The sequence below is a fragment of the Solea solea genome, chromosome 7 (genome assembly GCF_958295425.1).
Source record: "Solea solea chromosome 7, fSolSol10.1, whole genome shotgun sequence".
In the NCBI taxonomy this organism is placed as follows: Eukaryota; Metazoa; Chordata; class Actinopteri; order Pleuronectiformes; family Soleidae; genus Solea; species Solea solea.
The window spans coordinates 29,455,688-29,479,790 of record NC_081140.1 but is presented as its reverse complement, the minus strand read 5'-3'; the positions used below and the strand labels follow the sequence as shown (position 1 = coordinate 29,479,790).

The window sequence follows — 24,103 nt, the reverse complement described above, 5'->3', positions numbered from 1 at the left end:
CTTTTATCTTTATCTTATGGTTGAATAAAGTTTCAGGTCCAATCCTCACGTCAGGTTTATCTTAACAATAATTTTTTCTCTGTTTTATGTTCTTGTTTTGATTTGAACAAGCATTCGTCAGTATGAATAAATGACTCCATGAATTGTGTCTTGTATCTGAAACAAAGACGTCAGTAAATCCAGTTTGAGGACATTTCCGTGCAGTTTTTCAAACGTCCTCTTCTGAGTGAACACTTTGCCATTTCCTCCTCTTTACGTGGTTCAATACTCTTACAAATCATATCCACTCTTTACTTAAGAGCTTTACAGCATTTAGATGAGCTCACGTTGCACATGTTTACGTCCAAAGTACTTGAGCATGTTGTGTAATTGCATTAAGTGTCGGCTAATGGTCCATTTATGTCAGTTTCAGAGTTCGGACGCCGACAGAACATAAACTTATTTCAGTTCTCTGAGGAAACTTAGAATCATCACAGCTTCACATCAGAGATTTAATGATAAGAAGATTATCAATAAAACACTATTCTGTTGTTTTGACATTTTATACATGAAGACACAGAAGTGAAGAAAAACTGATGTCCGGCTTTTTTCCCGTAAATGAAACCGAAACATTTTTATTTGAGTTATTTTACTTACTTTAAACCTTTATTATTATTATTTTACTTACTTTAAACCCAATTCAACACATTTATTCCTTTAAATGTTCTGCTCTTTTTAACAAATATATAGAGTTATAGATTGTAAAGAAACAAAATGAGAAGAGAAATATAAGTGAAATAAACTGAAGAAGTAAATAAATGAAAAGTGTGATCTCACCTGAGTATAAACTGTGGAGACGACGTTTGTTGAAACTTTGTAAATCGATTTTCCTCCATCGACCCATTTCACGTCTGCTGCGCTCTGTAAGAAGAAGCCATGTTTGATATTTTCTTCATCTTTAACACATCAATGTATTCTGTACGTATGACTCAGCAGAGTTTAAATGCGCTGAGTCACTCTCACCTTCGAGCTGCTGGCGTCTTTGATGCTCAGGTAACCGGGAGGAAGGTTACAGGAGACGGGAACGCTGAACTCCTGAGACGACAACCGTCCGTCTTTGAGGAGAGGAAGCCAAGAGAACCCCACTGACCAAAGCAAGAGAGACACACGGACAGAGGGACAGAGACTGAGGACATGACCAAAACATTTGTGAAGAATGACCATGATTTCCTCAGAGAGACACGTGTACGACCACAGTGTCTCCAGCAGATAAAGTTCTGAGATGTTAAATGATGTCAAATATGAAGTCTCCATGAAGACTAATGTTTGTGGAAGAGTGAAGAAGGTTCTGGAGTCTGTGAGGAGTTCAGCTGAAGAACTGAAGATCAGTTCTCAGGACGACTCATCCAATCTGTCCAATGACCTTTAAACTATTTCATTAGAATCAAGAAAAACATGAACGATCCCTGGAAACATCTTATCTATATTTTGCTTTTCCACCGGACTCTGATTGACTTTCACTGACAAGAAATGAACACAAAATCTTTTTGTTGGAGCCAAAATTAAAACTATCTCAGTTTGTACAATAACATCATCTCCAAACAACTGGCAATGGCTCCATGTTTATAATAAATAATATTCAATAACAGTTAAGAGTGACAGAGGGTTATGAAGTTCCCTCAGATATAATCGAGTTTCCATGTTTCTTGAGGAACTGTAAATAAAGATTGAGTTTGTCTCAGCGGTAAAATAAACTTTGTCTCACCTGGAGTCTCCAGAGCTTCTTTCCTCTTGGCGTTTGTCTTTGCGTTGATGTCACACGTGACGTGGTAAAAGGAGAAAAGAAGGTGGTGCTTTTCATGAAGTTGGGTTGGAAGTTCGATCTTCACCTGAGAACAAAAGAGTGATTGACCTGGTGAGATGATTTCACACAGAAAGACCTGGACCTGAAAGACAATCCACATCCAGGGGTGAAGGTTCTTCAGAACTTCATCCACAAACTAATGGACATTAATGTTAACTTTTTATCACAGTCCTCAAAAACTCAACCGTTAGTCGTCATTTCTTTGAAAATCAGAAGGTGAGAAGAAAACCAGACAAATGTTGTTTCATGAACTTGATTCATTCTTTGCAGGGAACTTTTTTGAAGTGACCTTTTTCTCATCTGAACTCACCTCATCGTAGAAGTCCGGGTTCTGTGAGTGATACAGAACCGTGGAGCAGGCGGCTGTGGTGAACACTGGACCTCCGGGTTTACCGTAGATGGTCTACAGGGATAAAAACGGAAAAGCGACGACGACAAGTGAAAATTTAGCTTTGTCGTAAATTTCTCGAGTCATTAATGTTTTTCAGTAAAGTTCTACCTTTAAAGGTTTGGCATCTTCTTCATCTGAGCTGCGAAACTCTACGTAGACGGCAAGATTACGAGCCTGTGAACGAGAGGAACATCACGTCAGTAAATGCAGATGATTCTGGACGACGTGCTTTTAAAGCGGTGTTGTCGTGTTGTGAACGGTGAACCTTGGCGAAGCTCTTCTGGCTGTCGTATTTCAGGTGTTTGGGGTAAACGTAGATGTGGTTTCTGTAGACCCGGTACGGCTGCGTGAACCTGCTGGAGTCCTGGACAAACTCCTCCACCTCCACTGTCGGCTGGTGTTTGCCCAGATCTTCAAAGGGCTTCACCGGAACGTACGAGGACGTCACACAGTCTGGATTCAAACACATGGTGACACAGACGATGAAGAGGAGGAGACAGACAGTAGAACTGAAACTATAGAGCTCTGGTAGCTAATGTCTCGCAGCAGTTTCCCTCTTAACTGCCACCCAGAAAAGCTACATTTAGCATTCAAACTTTAGCATCGTGACAGACTCCAACACTAATTCACTTAAAAATCTTGTGCTTTTATTGCGATGTCTTTGTGTTCTCTGGGACTAAAACAAGGACAAGTTTATATCAGAAAGTTAAAGATATCGTAATGATGCAAGTCTGGAATAACGTCCATACTGGTGAAAACCACCAGGGGGCAGTATAAGGATCACATTCTGTGAGATTTCTTTTTTCCAGACAAATTTCCTGCCAACATGGCGGATTAAACAAACCAGACTTACTTGGATGCTCCATTGGAACGTAGTCCATGGCGATGTCCAGAGTCCCAGGGATGGTCTGCAGTTTGCTGGTCTTCTCAGCTCTGCTCACAAAGATCAGATTAAACTGTAAAGACTGTGTTCACACTGAGGTCTCAGTCTTTCAAGCCCAGATCAATGGGAGGGTTAAAAAAATCTAATCTGCTGTGGCGACCTCTAGAGACGGAGAAGCCGAAAATAAGAATCTAATTTGTGTCCAGACAATCAATGAGCCGGGGCTGTTTGGTAACAAAGTCAGTAAATCTACAGTGTGTGTGTAATAAAGTGACGTGGACTTGTTTACAGTGAATCTTTACCTCCTGTATTCTGCCACCAGCCTAATCAGATCATCTGTGGAAATCTTGTTACTCTCTTGTTTGAAGAGCGGAGAGAAGCGAGACTCTCGGTCCAGAGCTCCGTGGTTGTCCTTAAACACCGACCTGTAATGGACAGAAAAGACCAGGAGTCAGAAACTAATGATGATGAAAGATGAAATGTAGATGATTTTATAGTTTAAATGTTGAGTTCACTGACCGGACAGACCACGCAAACGGCATACGGTACTTTCCCAGTTTACTGCAAAACTGTTTGTTGGACCTTAAAATCTTCTGAACAATCTGAACGACACAAATGGCAACAAAAGACGAAGAAATGTCGGTCAGAAACTACACATCACAGGACGGCTCACTATTTGGCAGTCAGTCTCTTGGTAAATGTAGAGAACAGCTCATTATTTGGCACTCGGCGTATTAACGGATGTTTTAGCTCATTATTTAGCAGCCAAACTCTTGTTGGATGTCTAGGACTACTCACTATTTGGCAGTCAGTCTGATGGTGGATGTATAGAATAGCTCATTATTTAGCAGGTAATTTGTTGGTGGATGTACCGAATAGCTCATTATTTAGCAGGCAGTTTGTTAGTGGATGTACAGAATAGCTCATTATTTAGCAGGCAGTTTGTTGGTGGATGTATAGAATAGCTCATTATTTAGCAGGCAGTTTGTTGGTGGATGTATAGAATAGCTCATTATTTAGCAGGCAGTTTGTTGGTGGATGTATAGAATAGCTCACTTTTACAACATGGTCTGACAGTGACACCTCATCTGTCAACCTGTCCATCACAAGAAATTAGAAACTACAGAAAAGGTTCCTAATTATATAAGTCGGGATTCAGGACTTGAGGACAGTAAGCAGTGATGGTAAAACTCAGTTAATCTGGCAGAAGGTTGAAAATCTGCTGATTCACTTTTTCATTTTTGGAAAACTGCCAGTGAGGGAGCCAGGAAATGTGCTGAGTGGGAGAAAAAAAGTCTAATTTATAAACTGTTCTGATGCTGCTCTGTGATGAATAAAAATCCTGCTCTCCCAGGAAAAAAAACTTTTTGTTTATGTCACATAATAATAATAATAATTTTGGGGGGTTAAGAAAATGAAAATGTGAACACGTCTTTCATATACTGCAGTACTTTTGTTATATTAAGCCTTATTTTATGGTACTGTGTGCACAGATGTTATAGATAACACTGCTGACTTGGACTGGTTAATGCTCAAATACTAAATCTGAGTGTTTTTTAATAATTAAAACCAGTTAGTTTGATTTTTCAGCTTCTTAAACGTGAACATTTTCTGCTTTCTTTGCTCCACAAACAAAGAAATCATGAAAACTGAATCATTTTTGGTTTGTGGACAAAAACGAGACATTTCAGGACATCATCTTTTCCATGTCTGACAAACACTGATCGACATTTTACAAACAACTAATACACTGAGAAAAATAATTGACAGATGAATCAAATGTGAAAATATAATAAGTTTCAGATTCTGACTCTAAAAGCACAAAAATCTGTAACTGTGTACAAAAGGCAAATAAAAGTGTGTGTGAATCATAATAATAATATAATAATTAAAAACTCACTTTGCTAGAATCTGTATTCTTGATATAAGGTTCAGCTCCACAGGCAATATTTCCCATCAGCACCTTCTCCACTCTGGCCACCATGACGATGTCCGTGTGTGGGTTGGTCACTGAGAAGATGGCCTGAAGACGACACGTGAAACACAGAGTAAGAAAAATAAAAACCACGTCACATCTTCATGTGGACAGAACAGGTTTGTACCTGGTTAGGGAAACAGAGCCAGGAGTCCAGATCTGAGCTCAGGAGACAGTCTCCTGGTTTCTTCTCAGCAGGAGAACTCAGGCCGTTCTCCTGACCTCCAGATCCTGGTCCTGGTCCAGGTCCAGGTCCAGGTACAGGTCCAGGTACAGGTCCCAGACTGCCAGTGCCGTTACTGCAGCCACCGATCATCTGACGAACTTCCTCCTGGTTCAGGTCCACGTGAAAGTCGGCCGACACCTTCCTTCCTTCTCGTACGTCGAACAGAGCCAGAGAAACGAAGAAGGGTTCGATCTGGAGGAGAAGATTCAGCTTTTTTAACTTTTCCTTCACAAGAAGAATCAAACTCAGACGACCTGAGAGCCAGTCAACTTCTGCTCTGGTCAAATAAAAACAGTCTCACATTGGTCAGCGGTCCAGTGTCGCTCTCACTGATGCAGCTCTGCAGCAGCAGATTCAACGAGCGACACGTGATCATGAATCTTCTGCCCAGTTTCTCCTCAAACGGACGAACTGTCGTGTTTTCACCGGACGGATGTTCGGTGCGTGGACTTCTCAGAACCTGTGCTCGTCAAAAAAACCACACAATTCATTTCACAGCAGAACTTTTAACTTTTTAAACATGTGACGATCACAGCAGTGCAGGAAACGTTCTTCTAAAGTCACCACGCAGCTGTTTTTAATGTCATTGAACCACATTTGTGTCAAATTAACTTTCTAACACTGTTGTTTTTCATGTGTTTACTGAATGTTTTCTTTTCTAAATGCAGGTCAAAGCAGGAGTTTCAAGCGTTGTTGACGGTGTGTGTGTGTGTGTGTGTGTGTGTGTTGGTACCGGAGTGTCGGGGTCGAGGGAGAACAGGTTCAGTCGCTCTTCTCTTCTGGCCGAGCGAATTCCTTCATCTGTCTCTGAAATATACTGAGAGAAGAAGAAAAACACAAAAACAAGTGAACACAGACTACAGATAATGTCAGGTTATAGCAGGTGTGGACCAGTAGGGGGCGCAATGACTAGAAAAGAAGATGAAAAAGAATGGAGACCTGCTAACAAAATGAAATAAAGACAGGCGAGGGCGGAGTCTGTCTGGGTGGAGCCTGCTGAGTGGCTAGTGGGAACACTAAATGTGTTTGTTGAACTATAATTTCTGTAAAATTGAACAGATGGAGCTAAAACTCACAGGAAATGAAGTTTGAGTTTTCATTTATGACAAGACTGAAAAAATCCTCCTCTGGAACTCTGTGCTCGTGACCTTGAATCATTTATAAATCAGGGGTCAAATGACCTGGGGGGGCGGGGCCACTGACAGTCAAGTGAAAAATATTCAAGCAAATGTTTCACAGTATATCACAGTAATATTTTACAGAATTTCAAAATAAAAGTGTTTGTTTTGATATGAAACTGTTTATAGTTCACAGTGAAATGAGGCAAAATGAATCAATTCATTTAGAAAACATAAAAATAATTCATTAGCGCCACCTCTGGTCAAGCACTCCAGTGTATACACGTACACACACACTCAACAGCGCATAATGTAAATAAAGAGATTTGACCTTTGCCAGCTCGGGATTGATTCCGTTCTCGGTCGTTTCTTCGTTCTCCTGCAAACAGCCGTCACTCAGCGACAGGTCGAACACGTCTGACACGAGAAAACCAGAGAGGGAGGAGTTTATGAACGATGAGACTTTAATTAAAGGTTTAAAGGTTAAAACAAGGAGAAAATCTCTCTGTCAAACAGGTTCATTTCTCCATCCCAGAATAAAATATGACTCCATTTGTGGTTTTTGTGGATAATGAGGCAGAAATGTGACCTTCATGTTCCTGGAGCGGCTCCTCCTATTAATGTCTGATTTACACACCACAGAGCCATGACATCACCGGGGCCCCGTCCTGTTCTGCTGCTGGTGGCCGCGTGCCAAACCTCCGCTCACTGCTCAGCTCTGGGTTTATAAATCCTGTTTCCATGTCAAGTCTTTAATGACAAGGTAAGAAGTTTGAAATGGAGTGTGTGTTTGTGTCGCGCTCAGTTTATGGACTGAAACTAAAGCAGCACAAAGTCACTGTCAGGACAAGATGGCCGACGTTACAGGAAGTCACACTGACAGGAAGTCTTCTTCTTTATTTTATGCTTTTTTGATTCTGCTCAAACATCCTCGTCCTGAATCCACCTTAAAGCTGCAGTACGCAACTTCTCAATAAAAACAAATGTCTGTTAAAGGGCTGATGAATAATATCTGGATATGTTCGTGTATATATGATCTCTGAGGATCTAAAGGTCTCACCCTGTCGATGGTCAGTGAGGTCCAGACTCTTGCGGTCCGGCGCTGGTCCGTCGTGAGGACTGATCTGCAGGATTCTTGTCAGAGTGCTGATCCACTCCTCCATGTCCTGCTCGCTCTCTGCAGCCAGGACGAAGTACGTCACCTCGTTCATCTTCAGCTCAAAGGCGTGTTTCCTCAGACGATTGTTCTTCAGGAGGATGAACGGGTGAACCGCGACGATGACACAGTGAATCCGGGGGGGGAAAAAACCTGATTATTATCCTGTCTGAGTCCACGTGAACACATTTATTTCTTTTATTTATTCAAACAAAACAGACAAAAGAATCTGAATAAATAAATAATGATCTCATGAAACTGCTGCTGCTTTATCGACATAGAGATATAATCATTTGAAAATGACATAGAGTATAGCCATCATGTATTTCTTGCAGCTTTCCTAAAAAGTATTTGTTTGTTTTTACTCTTTTTAAATCATAGTTTTACTTTCTATTCTATTTTAATTCCAATGTTTTTAATGTATTTTCTGTATTAACTGTGTATTAATAAAAGCTCAGTAATGTGAAATACAAAATATTTTACTGGTAGTATTTAAAGGAGCCTGAAAATCCGCCCTGTATTACTCTGAAGTAAAACATGAGTCAGTATATTAATGCAGTAGTAGTAGTAGTAGTACTAGTACACACTTATTCACAGGTTAAACTGACCTGAACTACACCGGTACACGAGTCCAGGAAGATGCAGCCTTTTGGTTCTTTAGAAATCTTCTCGTCTTTGTAGAAGTTCATGATGTAAGAATTATCCGTCAACTGTGTGAGCTGGAAATATCTGCGCTTAAAAGACTGAACACACACACACACACACACACACACACACAAAAGTCAAGTTATACACCTGTGTGTGTGTGTGTGTGTGTGTGTGTGAAAGATCTGTGTACACATGTGATTTGATGGACGTGAGGATGAACGCGACAGAAAAGCTTCTCTCACCCGAACAGTGATGCTGTTATTGACTGTGCTGTTAAAGTTTCCTTTGTAAAGCCAACCAGACCTGAACACACCCATCCCTCCGCCTCCTCCTCCTCCTCCTCCACCTCCTTTAGACGAGGACAGAGACGTCGTGTCCTGTAAAACAGGATCAGTTTAGAGACTGAAACACAAAGTGTATTTTAACGGCTTTTAAAGCTGCAATAAACTCATTTTAACACTCAGGACGTGTCCTGTCCTCTGTCCACTGTCCTTTGTCCTCTGTGTAATGGTTTCACAGTGAACGGGGACGGACATTACTGACCTCGTCTTTGTCCACGTCCTCATGGTCGATCTCAAAGGAATGAGATGGAAGTTTCTCTGCTTTGTACATTTTCCTGAGGAGAAGAAAAAGGAAAAGACTGAGAAAATGTGGATTTATTTATTATGAAATATGATAGTTCATAGTGCTGTGTGTGTGTGTGTGTGTGTGTGTGTGTGTGTGTGTAGACAGTGTGACTGCAGAGTGAAGATAAAAGTCACTCAGTCGTAAACACAGGAAATAAAACATCTCTTAAAAGGACAATGCTCAGAAACAAACACACAGGACGTTTAAAACACAGAGTTCTGTCTTCTGTTTCTATGAACTGTCTAAAATACACAATGTTTGACACTTATTCATTTGTGGAAAAGAAAAATGGAACCAGAGCCAGTGATGACAATGTTTGAAAATGTTGTCACTGTCTTGTAAACATCATTATTAGCATGGTGGCTAATATTATAATATTGTTGCAGTGGAAATAGTTTAAATACTTGTTCTACTTGACAAAATTATAATAATATTAATAATAACAAACTGAGTGAAAGTACTAATTACATTCGTCACCTTAGGGACAAAAATGTACCCATTGAAACTCATTATAAACTGGTTTTCTTCATCTTTACAACGTAAACTGTGACTCAATTTCCTGTGTTTGACAATAATGTAATTTTGATCAGGACTGATGTTTAAATTACATTTATTTAAAGTGAAAAAATGAACATTGTTTAATAACCATTTATACAAATGGGACTTTTTTGCACTTTTTTAAGATAACAACACAAACATAATGGGAATTATTGTATATTTAGTGTCTTTTTATGATATTTTTTTGAAAAAAAACCCTAACATTTAAATAAGCATTTAAATGCCAAAGGTTGTGTTAATGATTAGGTTTGCTGAAATAAATAAATCCATTAAATGTGGAAACAAACTAATAATCACTAGTGTCTAAAGGCATTTTTAGAGGTTGTATGAATGAACTCAGTGAACATAAACTTCACAATCAGAATATCATTTATTAATCTCCAGGGGTAAATGAGAAAAGCATGAGTTTGAGACATTTGCTGAGACTGTTCCTGAGAACACACTCATTCCTCAGGTCATGTGAACAGACCATAAAAACACAGTGGTGGACAGTGTGGGGACATTCCTGTGGTGCAGAGCAGGGACTGCAGAGGTCCAGCAGCAGGTCACTCTCACTGGGAATGTTAAAAAAACTCGCTTGACTTGAACTTTAACTTCAACTATCATCCATAGACCTTACATGTTCACTTCTACCACCTTTGTACGTCTCAACGTCTGCTCCTAAAAGTCCAGGAGGGTTATTTTGAGGCTTGTTAACCTCTGACAGCAGATTAGAGCAGATTAGAGCAGAGTGTGGATGAATTACCTGGGCAGCAGACGGTAATCTCCAGCATATTCATCATACTTGAACTGGACCACATTCAGCTCAGAGTTGTAATACTTACAGGCCTGAGGATGGAAGAAGAAGACATTAATATTTCAACATATTAATTATCCAAAATGACTTTTTTTATGGTGTTAAACTTTGGCCTGGATCTGCTGAAACAAAGAGAAAAAGCTTCAGTGTGAAGAGAAACCCGAGCCACTGATGTGGAGATGATTTAAATTATAAAAGGGAAGTGGATTAAAGATTCTACCCCAGAGGAGTCTGCTGCTCAACCACACACACACACACACACACACACATCTGCTTGTCTTTAGCGTCATGGTAACAGCAGAAGCAGGAAGTCCTGTATTAGGAACAGTCTAAACTGACGGCGTTTACACTCCAACCACAACAGTTTCAGTTCAAACACGAGTGAATCTGTTACAGTGGATTAATAATGACGGATGATGTTCATCATGATTTCAAAGAAACCAGAAAACATTCACACGTGAGAAGCAGAAAGACGATGAAGATGATGAAGAGGATGAAAAGTGTGTCACCTGTCTGACCAGCAGACACTCAGACTGCAGCTCTGTCCCTTCAGGGACAGTTGACCTGAGAGTGCGTCTGTCCTGAGGAACCGTGGACACCTGCACACATGGACACATAAAGACATTATAATAAAAAGGAAACTGATGTGGATCCTGCAGGTCTGACCACAAACACGTTCATGATGCAGAGTCTGAAACCTTCATCTGTGATCCCAGAACTCTCAATCCAAAACCACAAACAGTCATTTCTATATGTCATGCTTATGTAAGTTCTGTATCATGGTCTGTCCGTGGTTTCCATGGTGACCTCACCCGTGTTACTGAAACCATGTGGGACCTGCACAGTTTGTCTACTTCAAGTCCAGGACCATGTTGTACTCACTCAGTACCCATCTCGTCTTTAAAGGGTTCTAAGTGGGCTAACGTGGGCGGAGCCTCCATGGAACCCATGGACACAGTCACAGTTTAATCAGACTAAGGTTCTGAATCATCACATTATTAATGTTCATAAACTGAAGAAACAAATATTACATTTAATCATTTAATAAAAACTCTTAAAGGTTAAATGATGTAAGAAATGTGCGTCCTAAAATGATCATCGTGTGTCATTAACATTAAGTTATTTACGATTCTAACTAGCTCCGCCCACCACCATCAACCGCCCAATAACAGAGTGCAGAGTGAACTGGTAACCATGGTAACCATTTAAAACACTTTTGTTTTTCTAACCTTTTAACAGAGCAAGTTCATCTCCGCTCAGCAGCAGCAGATTAAGATTACAGCTGATCACATTAATCTACAGATAAAGTTTAAATGAAAAAAGTCTTACAGAGAAATCATGATCAGGGAAGAGGAGCAGCTCTCTGAGAGGATCGTCCTTCAGCTCGTCCCACAGTTCAGAGATGACCGACTCATAATCCAGAGGATCGATCAGTTTAGGCTTCTCCTGCTGCACACACACACACAGACATGTGATCAGATACAGATTAGATTAAATATGCACTGAGATTAACAATCAATATCTTCAGCCTGGATCATTTCATCCAAGTCATGATGTCTGCAGTGTTACCAACCAAGCTGGCAGACCCCCCAACCGTAGTCAGGAGACCACCGAAGACCGCTAGCTCCTTTAGCTCGGATTAGCTCGGTACGGCAACAACACATTAAACCACGGGACTCTTTATTTACTTCTATTATTATTGTGCGGCTCTCACGATAAGAGCAATAAATCACAATATGCAGGTGACAGAGATATTGTCTCAATAAAAAAACATTAGCACAAAGAAAGCAGATCCACTTTTCTATGTTGATAAGAGCATTAAAATGAGAAGAAATAATGGGACACAAAGAAATCAAGGGACATTTAGAATAGATACAAATGTGACATTAATCGCAGTTAACTATGACATTAATGTGATTAATCGCGATTAAATATTTGAATCGTTTGACAGCACTAATGATATTTAAAAAAGTAAAAGTCAAAGTGTGACTGAGGGAATAAACACTCTCGACCAAAATGGCATTTCCTGTGTTTGGCCATGACATCATGACGATCTAAAAGTGTCACAGAGGAAGTGAGTTCTCTGTCAGTGAAACATTTCAGACACGTTTTAAAGGCAGAATTAATCTGTAAAGCTCAGAATTCAGGGTCAAGACTTTTCTCTGAATTCTTCTGATTTGAATTCTGAGTCTCAGATTTCTGACTTGTTTATTTTTATTTTGCCACTTTTTCTTCTAAGAATTCTGGCATTAAAGTCATCAGATTTTAATCTCAGATTTGTCAGAATTTAGGAATCAAATTAAATTAGAATCAGATTTTTAATTTAATCTGGATTTGTTAGATTAAAGTCAAAATTATGGGATTAAAGTCATCATTCTTGACATCAAAGTCTGAATTCTAACTTGTTTCTCAAATTCGGACTTTTCAAAATCTCCAGACTTGTAATCTCAGATTAAAGTCATGTTCTCCCAGAATCCTCACTATAATCTAAGACTTGCGTCTTTTTTATTTTATAATCTTGACATGATTCTGATCTTCTGATGATCATTATTACATTATTACATTATTATTTTCTTTTTTATAACTTTGAAGATGTAACAGGTGAATAAATGAGTCACACGTTCACATTTGAACATGTGAAATGAAAACATCACGGCCATGTTTTCATTTTCACGTACAAAAGACGTGAAGAGAAGAAGAAGCAAAACCAGAGCGAGGCAGAGCAGAGAGGAAGTCACACACGCACACACACGCACACACACACACACGCACGCACACACACGCACACACACACACACACACGCACACACACGCACACACACACACACACCTCAGCAGTCAGAGAGAAGAAAGAAACCACTGGTGTCCGACAGGTCGACCAAAGAACACATGACTGTAAGTGACGTCAGCAACAACCTCCAGAGGGCAGCACTGAAGCCGGCTGCAGCACAAGGTGCTAACCGCTCATTAGCAGAAGAACAGAGACATGTGTGAAACGCGGTGGAGGTCTTCTTCAGTGATGATGTCACACATGATGAAGAGGAGTTTTACACTGGACTCTGACCTGCTAAACCTGAGGAGACTGAGTCACAGGCTTCATGTGTCTTCATGCTCACATGTTCATCGACAGACGTCAAACACAAATGTGGCATTCTATCTCCTGTCATCATCATCATCATCATCATCATCATCGTCTCTGTCTTCACTGGACCACAGACCTCTGACCTCTGACCTCTGACCTGCCAGCAGCTCCCTCCTTCAAATGTCTGTGACAGTAAGACAGGATCATAAACCCTGACGCTGTGTCGTGTTCAGCACAGACTGAGCTTCAGTGACGAGACATGAGAGTGTGTCAGTCACTGAGCGAGGACGACAGACATGTGACGACCGTGTGAGTGACAGAGTGAAACAAACACACACACACACACACACACACACACACGTAAATACCTACAATATTCAGGTGGTTGAAAACCGATCTCACTCTCTTGCTCTTAATTCTCTTCCTGAAGGTGATTTTGCTCCTGAAGCTCATGACCACGCTGCAGCTCTGTGAGAAGCAGAACTGTGTGTGTGTGTGTGTGTGTGTGTGTGTGTGTCAGACATCAAACAATCAACTTCCTCTCTACACACACACACAGTCTGCTTTCCATGACTTCAGAGGACCGTACATTGACTTACAGTCATGTCTGGGAGACTTAACCTTTAACCTTAATCTAAACATACGACACATGTCCACCTTTACAATCTAACAAATTAGGTTATGAGGACTTGATTTCTAATATATATATAATATACAGTATATACATCATGTGACTGAGTGTAAACAGGTCCCCACAACATGAGAAACACCTGAAACACACACACACACACACACACACAGAAAATCCCCGGCGAGTGTGAAACTAAACATCTGCTCCGCATTCATTTCAGTTCATTTTAATTATAGAGAAACTGAGAGAGAGGAAACAATAACAGCAAATATTATAACAACATAAAGTCCCTCGTTAGTCCTGATTCACTGCAGACGTGCGACAGATTACAGTTGAGGTCAAGATATGAATATTATATCTGTATATTTATGACATCGTGGTAGATTATGTGTAATTAATGATATAAATGAGTACAAAACACATGGAACGGACACAATTAAAGTCACATAAAGTCACATAATTACAACTTTTTTTTAATTGCGTTATAGTTTCAGAATTTCATAAAACTGCTGTTTCATTTACAGAGTTACAGTCTCTGTCTCACTGTCCTTCACTGACCTCTGACCTCTGATCCTTGACCTTTGACTCACTGATTGTTGTTTGTGTGATTGAAGTTTTAGATAAACTGTAAATAAAATAAAGTAAATCTGAATCATTCAGCAAGAATAATAATAAAGTATCAATGATGTGAATGCACAGAGACGTTCAGATGTAAATACTGTAATAACACACACACACACACACAGAGTCACTTCCCCAGAGTTCAGTGTGAGAGGAAACAAACAACTGTGATAAAACTGACAACATGATAATAATATAATGAGGTCTTTTTATGCTTTTAGGAAACTAAACTGATTCAATTTAATCACCTGTTGTTTTCTAAATACTTTTCTCCCTTTGATGACCTTTGACCCTTGATTTAGTTTAGTTTTGACTTTCATCGTCCTGATAAACTTACATTTATCTTTGTCTTATTTTGAAGTTTTTTGTATTGGGTTGAATTAACTTCCTGTTTTATTTTGTAAACCAGCCTGAGACCTTGTTTAACTTCCTGCTCTTTTCTCATTTGTTGACTGATCGTCTTGAGTTGCCCGGTCCTGTCACCCCCACACACAGATTATGGATTATGGAAGGTCATAACCAACTAACTCATTAACTCACTCATGTTCTAACCTTTCACTCATTCATCATCAAACATTTGGTAAAAATCAGTTCCTAAATTGAGTGGAGTCATGTAGAGTAGTGTAGCTAATTAGCATGTGTCGTCTCTTTGTAATCTCTGCAGATTTAGATTAGATTATCAGTTCAGTGAGAAATGATAAAACTTTTACTGAGCATGAATTCAATAATGAAGTCATTCATTTAGACTTTACCACGTTTGATTTATGGTTCACAATAAAATACGAATATCTTTAGAAACATTTAAGTGACGGGCCACATTAAATCAATCAAAGGGCTGCATGTGGTCCACGAGCCACGAGTTTGACACCTGCGTTTACATCTCACTCTGTTCTCCTTTATTGTGTCTCTTAAACGTGTGAAACAATAAGTCTTCTTCTTCTTCTCTCCCTCTGTTCTGAAGCAGCTGCCTCTGCTCACTCGTCCTTCATCCTCCTCCTCCTCCTCCTCATCTCATCAAACATCATCTGCACTCTTTCATTACTCCTCCCTTTGATTCCTCCTCCACCTCCTCCCTGCTCTCGCTGTGATCAGCAGGACTGAGGTGATGTTTGTTAACCACAGCTGTGAGAGCACCACTCTCCTCCATCATCTGTCCCTCTGTCTGTCCCTCTGTCCATCTGTCCCTCTGTCTGTCCGTCACATAAGTGTCCGACATCTGAGGCTGAGGACACTGAAAAACTATTTTTCAGAATAAAAGCAGGATTTTTAAGTGTTGAAGAAGAGTAAACGACACAAACCCACGAGGAAACATCAGAAAAATGGAAACAACCTGGACGTGGTCAGGAGGAGTTTTTACCACACTGACGATAAAGAGGTAGACATGTGTCCTCCCAAACTGTAGGGGGAGCTCTGTACTTGAGAACTTGTAATATAGAATTTCTACCTTCAAATAAAGTCCGTAAGATCATTTTTAACAGCATGTTATACGACACGACCAGAGAGGTCAGAGTTCACCGATCTGCACGTGACTGCAACATATACAAACAATACCGTTTACTGACTGCAGGGGGAGCCAGAGAGCACTGAGTGTAAAGACCAGGGTCAAATAAACAGAGCGAGAGAGAAAAGATGAATAAAGAGAGAAGAAGAGAAAGAGACACGTGTGAGACAGAGGAGCAGAAATGTGTTTTACATCATCAGTGTTTTCGTCTCATCTGCTTCCAACACACACTCACAAGACACTTTCTCCTCAGATCTGCAGGAGAATCATCGTCCACTCGGCTGAGACCAGGTCACACAAGGCCACAACCAACTAACTCATTAACTCACTCATGTTCTAACCTTTCACTGAATCATCATCCAACATTTGGTAAAAATCAGTTCCTAAGTTGTTTTCCTTCCTTTGTTCAAAATATTTATCCTCAACAAGTTGTTGGAAGCGTCATGTGACCTTTGGAGCTCCTCAGGGTTCTGTAACGGAGCCGCCACTGTTCTGTGTTTACGTGACGACACACAGCTGTGTTTCTATCTTCATTTGACTCCGCCCACAAACGTTTAACACGATGACATGATGGAAACATGATGAACTCATGATGAATACATGAGGAAATCATGATGAAAACATGATGAATACATGAGGAAATCATATCATGATGAACTCATGATGAAAACATGAGGAATATATGAGGAAATCATATCATGATGAACTCATGATGAAAACATGAGGAAATCATGATGCACTCATGATGAATATATGAGGAAATCATGATGAACTCATGATAAAAACTTGAGGAAATCATGATGAATACATGAGGAAATCATGATGCAATCATGATGAATACATGAGGAAATCATGATGAACTCATGATGAAAACATGATGAATACATGAGGAAATCATGATGAAAACATGATGAATACATGAGGAAATCATGATAATTCCTGATGAAAACATGATGAAATCATGATGAAAACATGATGAAAACATGATGAAATCATGGTGAAAACATGATGAAAACATGATGAAAACATGATGAAATCATGATGAAAACATGATGAATACATGATGAAATCATGGTGAAATCATGGTGAAAACATGATGAAAACATGATGAAATCATGATGAAAACATGATGAAAACATGATGAAATCATGGTGAAATCATGGTGAAAACATGATGAAAACATGATGAAATCATGATGAAAACATGATGAATACATGATGAAATCATAATGAAGTCATGATGAAATCATGAAGAAAACATGATGAAAACATGAGGAAAGTTAAACCTGTCCTCGATCACATGACTGTGAGATTTGAAACCATTCCGGACGAATGTAAGACACAAACGTTGCCTTTTAGTGGCTGTAGATGGAGACTGTGATGATACTCTTCCAATGACAGCTTATTATGACAGAGTGAAACAGCTTATTATGACAGAGTGTAGCAGATGAGAGGCAGAGTGAATGCATTAGTGCAGCAGACTGTGATGAATGTACTGTAAGTTTCCACAGAGAACAAAGTGGCTCAGGAAGAGACAGAAAGTTTATGGAGGGAAATAAATAAAAGAGAAAACAGAAGAATTCTGCTTCTGCCAGAACTCGCCGACATTTTTCCACGGCTGTGTTCAGAGACCAGCGTCTCTCTGGAAACACACGTCTGGCCACGCTCGGATAGAGAAACAAAAACAGATTCCTGACGTGAAACATTGTTCTGAAAAATCTCCTCATTCACTCATTCACGTCGTTCACTCATTCACGTCGTTCATGTTTCTGTTTAAAGAGTTATTTTTATCACGGTCGTCCCCACAGGCGAACGCAGAGAGAGCAGAGTTTTTCCCACAGAAAGTGGATTCCTCATGTCTGACCCCACACACACGCACACACACACACACACACGCACACACACACACACACACACGCACACGCACACACACACACACACACTGTGTGAATGGAAACAGAATCATTGATCAAACACGAGTTAGAAATGAAGAGAAAAACCTGGATTACATTTACATACGAGGACGAAAACAAAGCAGAAGCAGGTCTTTAATGCTTCCTCTAGGCTCCGCCCACGTAGCCATCGATGTCATTTAAATACACAAAAATATAAACTGAAGCTCATTAAAATAAAAAAGTAAAACACCATGACTCATCACAAACTTCAAAAGTCTCTGAAAAATGTCTCCACAAGAGAAAGCACAGACCAGGACCAGGACCAGGACCGGGGATTTGTGATCTCACAGAAACCCGTGTGATTTAACGTGACTTCAGAACATAAACAGACTGTCGTCAGACGGAATCAACTTTGTCTTGATCAAGTTTTCCGTATAACAGCTAATATTGACTTTATCAAACAGACAAACTCATGTGACTAAAACAGTTTGTGAATAAGATGACGCGTCCTTCACTTCCATGTTAGCGCCCCCTACAGTTACTGTATTTTGATGTTTATTCATTCTGCACAATGAAGAAAAAGTATCTCTACGTCTGCTGTGACATGAACAACGTTCTGCTGGACTCTGCAGTTACTCACAGATTAAAATGTAGAAATATCAGTTACTCGCAGATTAAAATGTAGAAATATCAGTTACTCGCAGATTAAAACGTAGAAATATCAGTTATTCGCAGAGATTAAAACGTACAAAATATCAGTTACTCGCAGAGATTAAAACGTACAAAATATCAGTTACTCGCAGAGATTAAAACGTAGAAATATCAGTTACTCGCAGAGATTAAAACGTAGAAATATCAGTTACTCGCAGAGATTAAAACGTAGAAATATCAGTTACTCGCAGAGATTAAACGTAGAAATATCAGTTACTCGCAGAGATTAAAACGTAGAAATATCAGTTACTCGCAGAGATTAAAACGTAGAAATATCAGTTACTCGCAGAGATTAAAACGTAGAAATATCAGTTACTCGTAGAGATTAAAACGTAGAAATAACAGTTACTCGCAGAGATTAAAACGTAGAAATATCAGTTACTCGCAGAGATTAAAACGAAGAAATATCAGTTACTCGCAGAGATTAAAACGTAGAAATATTAGTTACTCGCAGAGATTAAAACGTGGAAATATCAGTTACTCGCAGAGATTAAAACGTAGAAATATCAGTTACTCGCAGAGATTAAAACGTAGAAATATCAGTTACTCGCAGAGATTAAAACGTAGAAATATCAGTTACTCGCAGAGATTAAAACGTAGAAATATCAGTTACTCGCAGAGATTAAAATGTAGAAATACCAGTTACTCGCAGAGATTAAAATGTAGAAATATCAGTTATCAGCACAAGCTCCTGATGTATCAGCATAAAGATGAATTTCCTGCACTTTATACTCATTTTATTCTTATCACTTGACTTTTCCTTTTGCTGCTGTAACAAGTGAATTTCTCTGATGTGAGATCAATTAAGTCTCATCTAATCTAATCTAATCTAATTCAGGGACAAAAGACTATTTTCATCATCATCTGTCAATTATTTCCTCCATCACTCATTTGGGTCATAAAATATTGATCAGTGTTTGTTAAACCTGATCTTGTTTTGAATGAAAACAGAAAATATTCAGAAATCACAAACTGCTCTGAATTATTAACACACACACACACACACACACAGAGAGAGGTGCTGCTGGTTACCATGACGACGATGGTCAAAGGTGAGGCGGTGGAGGTGAAGCCCTCAAGAGTGGGCGTGGCAGCGTCTAGTGACATCCGGTCCTGTCGTGAACACATGTGACCACAGTCGGCCCCGCCCACCGAGCGCAGGAGCAGGACCGCACTGGCTGAACATCCCATAATAAGTCTTCACCTTCCTGTCCACCTGAGCTCCGCCTCAGTGGTGATGATGATGATGATGATGGGGTGTTCAGTCCACTTCAGTCCCGCCTCCTCTGGTGCTGTCAGTCAGAAAAGTGAGGCTGCATTTTTGGTCCCTGCACGACCTCACGTCCCTGTGTCCGTGTGTCTGTCTGTCTCTGTGTCTGTCTGTCTCTGTGTCTGTCTGTGTCTGTCTGTGTCTGTGTGTGTGTGTGTGTGTCTGTGCTCCAGTGCAGCTCATACTGTGACTGCTGCTGAGCGAACACAGCCTCTCTCTCTCACACACACACACACACTGCAGCTGTGCATGGTTCAGCCCAGCTCCAGCAACAAATCACAGTCTGCAGCATTTGTCAGCTGACCAGAACCAGCTGGTATACACACACACACACACACACACACACACACACACACAGTGTATTTTCTCTGATGTTCATTCTGCTGCAGTGTCTCTCTCTCTCTCTCTCGCTCTCTCTCTCAGTCACATTTAAACAAACTCAGATTTTGCTTTGGTTAAATAAACTGTTGCCTTTGTGTCTGCAGTGTGTGTGTGTGTGTGTGTGTGTGTGTGTGTGTGCAGATTCTGCAACAGTGAATTCTGTTTAATATTCCAGCTCAGAGCTCTGCACAGTGTGTGTCAGGAACTAGGGAGAGAGAGTGTGTGGGTGTGTGTGTGTGTGTGTGTGTGTGTGTGGGCGCGTCTTCACACACACTCAGCAGACGTGTAGAGTTTCAGTGTCAGACGAGATAAAATAAGACTTTTTTGATTCAAAAATTCCATGATTTCACAGTTTTTGTGTGTTTCTTTGTGGTTTTTGTTTGTGTGTTTTTTTACCTCATATGTAGCTGCTTTCTGGTCCATGTTCACTGTGAGTGTTTACAGAGACAGAACCAGCACACTTATGTTTGGTAACAGTGACATTGTTTTCCTCATCATCAAATTCCACCGTTTCTTTTACTTCCGTTGTGGGTTTGTGTGTGTGTGTGTGTGTGTGTGTGTGAGTAAACCAGCCCATTTCCAGTAAACAAAGAAAAATCTCTGATTTCCGTTTTTTACAGAATAAGCAAGTTGAAGTTTTAAATCACATTATCGTTGTATTTGAATTAGAGTTGTTTGATCACTGTGAATGATTCCTAGTTAGGGTGTGGTGATATCACATTCCAGTGCTTTTGTTCAGCCAATCAGCTGCTGGCACAGGAAACACATGGCTACTTAATAAGCAGCAGCTGCTGCTTATCACTGTTACTGCTGCTTCAGAAGCACATGGCAGAAGAACTAAATCGTGGCTGTACTTCTTAACAAGACACCATCTCGCTAACGCTTTAGCATTTAAGCTAGCGGACTTTATTGCTAACGCGTTAGTATTTAAGCTAGCGGACTTTATCGCTAACGAGTTAGCATTTAAGATAGCGGATTTTATCGCCAACGCGTTAGCATTTAAGCTAGCGGTCTTTATCGCTAACGCGTTAGCATTTAAGCTAGCGGACTTTATCGCTAACGAGTTAGCATTTAAGATAGCGGATTTTATCACCAACGCGCTAGCATTTAAGCTAGCGGTCTTTATCGCTAACGCGTTAGCATTTGAGCTAGTGGTATTTACCGCTAACGCGTTAGTATTTAAGCTAGCGGACTTTATCGCTAACGAGTTAGCATTTAAGATAGCGGATTTTATCGCCAACACGTTAGCATTTAAGCTAGCGGTCTTTGTCGCTAACGCGTTAGCATTTAAGATAGTGGTCTTTGTCACTAACGTGCCAGCATGTAAGCTAGTGGACTTCATCGTCACAAACATTCTCCAGTGTCTATACACAAACGGATGGATTATTTAGCGGCCGAAAGAGAGTGGCAGGACATGAGAATAACTGGACACCTTGAAGTGAACAGACACAGTAATTACTTCAGCGATGACGACACGACGCCAGCAATGAAAAGAAAGCACCCCAAACCTCTTATTAACCTTCTGTCTTCTTATGGGGTGAGTTTTTATTAATATCGTTGATCTACGTTACGTTAGTGTTATGCACATCGAACTTGTGTTGTATGAGATGATCATATTATAAGATTTAATAGGAGCATTTGAGTATCCGCTATTAATATGAATAACAAACCAACCGGATGTGGTTAAATAATGTGTGAATGACGCAGCTTTGACTGTGATGCTAATGATTATATATAGGGTCCATATTAGTGCTTTTATTATGGGTTATCACAGATCTACAAACACAATTGCTCATCACATCCCATGCCTTTTAACCTTTTAAGAGATGATGTATATAAAAAAACTATGTAAATGTGATGATACTGTCTCTGTAAATCTTTGAGGCTAAAATTCTCCCTAAAGCAGATTCAAATGGCCACATGATCACAATATCGGACTTTTTTGCCAATATCTGATTTGCTGATACCAATAAATATACAAAGTTTTTTCCCCCGTGTTCAACTGCGAGATTAAATTAACATCATATTTCTCATACTCATGTCGTAGCAGATGTAGAAATCCATTTTCTTCATTGTGCAAAATACATAAACATAAAATAATACCAGTAGAGGGCGCTAACATAGAAGTCAAAGGAGGTAGCAGCTTATTTACCGACTGTTTGAGTTGCTGATAAAACATTTTAAAACCAATAGTGTTCCAATAATATTTTGTATCCTGACAAAAAAAATGACCAAATATACCTGAGACACTGACTTTATCCATGTGACGTCACAAATTAACCAAAAACACAATATGACTTTTAAAATAGAGCTCACTGACAATGTTTCCTTTTTACTATTCTCTATTTTTGACTCTGGATTCATGAAATACAGAAATGTATCTCTTTAAAAACTAAGGTTTGCAACAAAGACTCAACACAGGCTAAAGTTCTGAGGATGAACGTGCGTCTCATTACGTCAGAAAATAACACGTTCACCTGGAACTTCTGATTTTGATGTTGTCTCAGAGTCATTTCACCTGAGAGTTGATGCTCATATTATTATAAAATAACATTAATTTTTGCCATGTGCAGCTGAGCGATAAAAAGCAGCTGACTGTGACAGAATCAAATGTTCACAAACTCAATGACTCTAAAAAATCATCCAGAGGAATTTTTCCGTTCAGTCAACTTTGACGGAAACTTTTATTCTTCCTCCACCTTCTTCATTTTAGTGTAAAATTTGATCAAAATGTTGTTGCCAAACTTTAAAAATCAGTGAAGCTGAAATTTGAAGCTTATTTTTATTTTTCTAGGTTTGAGTTCAACAGTTTAATGATGAACAGACATTAGTCTGAATGTGTGTACACATATGTATGTATGTATGTATGTATATATATATATATATATATATATATATATACAGTATATATGTGGAACATTACTATATTTTATTGTGAAAAACCACAGTTTCCACGTCCACTATAAGTTTTTTATTTAGTGACAAACTTTTACAAACATTTCTGTTGCTTCTTATTTGGAGAACACTTCCTCTCTGGTTTAATATTGAGTTTAAAGAATTTAACTCTATGTCAAAGAAAGCTACTTGTGTTTAGTTGTTGTCTTGTGGTTTCCTGTTTTATTTTGAAATTTCACTCTCTGGTTTCAGGTAACTTGCATAACCAGAGTAAACCAGCGTAAACCCTGGTTGTATACCAAGTTAATTCTAGTGAAAGAGAAGTGAATTAAATGTAAAAGAAAAATATTGTTCTATTTTCACCTCATAGCTACAGAGGCAAATATTCATTTAAAAAAGTAAAAAAAAAAAAAAAGAACTCTGCATGTTTGAAATTTAACACACAAATGAGCTTTTTCTTCATCAGTTACACACATAGACAAGTTAAAGACACTTATAATGTGTGTATATATATATAGTGCAACAATTAGTGAAAAGGTATATTTCACAGACAATATTAAAAAAAAGTAAATCAAATGCTGGAAAGTAGGATGTGTGGAAAATATCTTAAAGATACATAAATGTCTTATAAAGAACTAAAATGTACTTAAACTGGATTGAAATGGACTTTTACTAACGTTGCATCATTTATGAAATGTAAAATAATGTTGTGTAAGTGAAATGTCTGTGCAGCGAGATCTCAAACACAACACTGCATGTAATCATATAATTCAGCCTCAGTACGTATATGTATATCACACATATAATCATATAATCCAGCCTCAGTATGTATATGTTTATCACACATATAATCATATAATCCAGCCTCAGTATGTCTATGTATATCACACATATAA

The 24,103-nt window shown here is 39.3% G+C and overlaps 1 protein-coding gene across 12 annotated transcripts in view; it reads right to left on the bottom strand.

Annotated features, from left to right (window-relative positions):
* The window catches only part of dock10 (dedicator of cytokinesis 10), a 68,060-nt gene that overhangs the window by 22,022 nt on the left and 21,935 nt on the right, over positions 1-24,103 (bottom strand). For 8 of the 12 annotated variants that reach the window (XM_058633508.1, XM_058633500.1, XM_058633503.1 and 5 more), the window contains exons 2-22: positions 11,551-11,670; positions 10,731-10,820; positions 10,171-10,253; positions 8,784-8,856; positions 8,483-8,617; positions 8,201-8,335; positions 7,497-7,683; positions 6,768-6,853; positions 6,052-6,135; positions 5,620-5,778; positions 5,220-5,510; positions 5,018-5,140; positions 3,637-3,719; positions 3,420-3,542; positions 3,088-3,167; positions 2,500-2,687; positions 2,343-2,408; positions 2,154-2,246; positions 1,745-1,868; positions 1,003-1,124; positions 817-900 (exon numbers count right to left, since the gene is read on the bottom strand). In XM_058633508.1, the coding sequence (XP_058489491.1) occupies positions 817-900; positions 1,003-1,124; positions 1,745-1,868; positions 2,154-2,246; positions 2,343-2,408; positions 2,500-2,687; positions 3,088-3,167; positions 3,420-3,542; positions 3,637-3,719; positions 5,018-5,140; positions 5,220-5,510; positions 5,620-5,778; positions 6,052-6,135; positions 6,768-6,853; positions 7,497-7,683; positions 8,201-8,335; positions 8,483-8,617; positions 8,784-8,856; positions 10,171-10,253; positions 10,731-10,820; positions 11,551-11,670 (2,529 nt within the window). Of the gene's footprint in view, positions 1-816; positions 901-1,002; positions 1,125-1,744; positions 1,869-2,153; positions 2,247-2,342; positions 2,409-2,499; positions 2,688-3,087; positions 3,168-3,419; positions 3,543-3,636; positions 3,720-5,017; positions 5,141-5,219; positions 5,511-5,619; positions 5,779-6,051; positions 6,136-6,767; positions 6,854-7,496; positions 7,684-8,200; positions 8,336-8,482; positions 8,618-8,783; positions 8,857-10,170; positions 10,254-10,730; positions 10,821-11,550; positions 11,671-13,675; positions 13,771-19,693; positions 20,087-24,103 lie in introns of those variants that run through there. The other 4 variants (XM_058633501.1, XM_058633511.1, XM_058633510.1 and 1 more) reach the window with 3 other exon arrangements.